The 2,150-nt window shown below is 45.6% G+C and overlaps 1 protein-coding gene across 2 annotated transcripts in view; it reads right to left on the bottom strand.

The window, feature by feature from the left end:
- The window catches only part of ACACB (acetyl-CoA carboxylase beta), a 134,248-nt gene that overhangs the window by 76,070 nt on the left and 56,028 nt on the right, over positions 1-2,150 (bottom strand). For both annotated transcript variants that reach the window (XM_012805246.2, XM_012805247.2), the window contains 3 exons: positions 1,557-1,655; positions 225-334; positions 11-121 (listed from right to left, as the gene is read on the bottom strand). In XM_012805246.2, the coding sequence (XP_012660700.1) occupies positions 11-121; positions 225-334; positions 1,557-1,655 (320 nt within the window). The remainder of the gene's footprint in view (positions 1-10; positions 122-224; positions 335-1,556; positions 1,656-2,150) is intronic.

Genomic DNA, 2,150 nt, shown 5'->3' with positions numbered 1-2,150 from the left:
ATCAGCTCACCTGTCTGAAAAGGATCGGGAAGTCCTCTGCACTCTCAGCCTTCCGGATTCCTTTCCCTCCACCACCTTCAGACGCTTTGATCATCAATGGAAAACCAATTTTTTCTGCTGCCTAGGTGCGAAGGACAAACAGACCCTTTAGAGGCTAGACAGCTGCCAGGATGAGAAGGCGGGTCTGGCTCCTGTGCCCTGGCCCACACTGGACCTGTATTTACCTCCAAGCCCTCGTCTACATCTTTCACACAACCCTTTTCATACACGTCTTCCGGGACACTGATTCTTTTCCCTTGCTGCAGATCATCGTCTGTCCACTCCACTGTCAGACCTGGAGAGTGATAAAGAAAGCTGAATCCCCCTCTTCCCGAACTCTGGGATGGTAAAAACACAACACAACCCAGAAACCACAGGGCCCCTTCCTGATGAAGCATCTCTGGACCCACACAGGACAGACATGCCGCTTCAGCTTCCCACACCGGCTTTTCACATTCTCAAGGATGGACTTGACCTTGAATGGGAAATCAAGCTTAAAAAAAGAAAGAGGCCAGGCATGGTGGCTCATGCCTGTAATCCTAGCACTCTGAGAGGCCAAAGAGGGTGGACTGCCTGAGCTCATGGGTTCGAGACCAGCCTGAGTAAGAGCAAGAGCCCTTACTCTAACTTAAAAACAGCTGGGCATTGTGGTGGGTGCCTAAAGTCCCAGCTACTCCGGAGACTAAGGCAAGAGAATTGCTTGAGCCCAAGAGTTTGAGGTTGCTGTGAGCTATGACACCACAGCACTCTACCAGGATGACAAAGTGAGATTCTGTCTCAAAAAAAAAAAAAAAGAGAGAAATCAAGCTTAAATTCAAACTGAGTCTACCAAGAACAATCAATCATATTAACCTGAATCCCCCCAAAATCCCAATTCTATCCTACAGAGTCATTTATACATGAATCATTATTTTCTAAAACTATGTGAAGACTTAACAAATGAAAACAAGTAAATTTTCCCATTCCAAAATTTAAAATACAACCTTTAGGGCAAAAAAATGTAATAAATGTTCAACATTGGGTCATAGGATTATAGGATTATAGGATTTCTACTTCTTTTTTATATTTCTCATATTTTCTAAGTTGTCTACAATAAAATTGTACTGCTTCTTTAATGATTTAAAATTCTTTTTTTTTAATTTTGAGACAGAGTCTCATTCTGTTGCCCAGGCTAGAGTGCCATGGTGTCAGCCCATATAACAACCTCAAACTCCTGGGCTTAAGCAAGCTTCCCGAGTAGCTGGGATTATAGGCACCACAAAGCCTGGCTAATTATTCTATTTTTAGTTAAGGATGTGGTCTCATTCTTGTTCAGGCTGGTCTCAAACTCCTGTCCTCAAGTATCTTCCTACTTCTACCTCCCAGTGTGCTAGGATTACATGTGGGAGCCACAGTGCCTATCTGAGTTAAAATTCCTAATGAAAAAATATTAACAACCATACGTCTGCCACCCTGACTGCTCACATGACCATGACAGGGCTGAGAAGTTCCCCCACAGTGAAGCTCGAATCCCTTACCACTACCACTCCAAGGCAGAGTTGGTATCTGCAGCGTCTGGGCCACGATGGTGGAGGCAATCTTGTCTCCCAAGGCCCACATGGCCTCACTGGGAGGGCCTGAGGAAGTAAGGACAAGAAGAGAAGCAGAGTCAAGTCAGCCACAAGACCCTCAAGGCTGAGTGCCAACCAAGTACCCATGCTGGGAGCAGATGACAAAGGACAATAATTAGGTGCCAGCTCTCAAGGAGCTTAACCTCATATCAGAGAAGAAAAAAAAATCTGCTGTTGCATGTGGACTGCAAATATGGTGTGAGTTTTTCCTAAGCTATGGTATCATCTACAATAGTCACTGTAGAGGAGAGGTAGACAGCTGGACAAGGAGGCAAGCTAGCAGCTCACAGAGCTAGACCATGGCTGAGCAAAGTTTCCTATAGGGAGCCAGACAGCAAATATGTTCAGCTTTGCGGGCCTGCAAGTCATTAGTAACAAGTACTCAGCTTTGCCAGCATAGGGTGAAAGCAGTCATAGGCGATACAAAAATGAATGAAAGGGCTCGGCGCCTATAGCTCAACCGGCTAAGGCGCCAGCCACGTACACCTAAGGTGGCGGGTT

The sequence above is a fragment of the Otolemur garnettii genome, unplaced genomic scaffold (assembly GCF_000181295.1).
Source record: "Otolemur garnettii isolate 467f Iridium unplaced genomic scaffold, OtoGar3 scaffold00038, whole genome shotgun sequence".
Taxonomy (NCBI): domain Eukaryota; kingdom Metazoa; phylum Chordata; class Mammalia; order Primates; family Galagidae; genus Otolemur; species Otolemur garnettii.
This window is presented reverse-complemented; position numbering and strand designations above follow the sequence as displayed.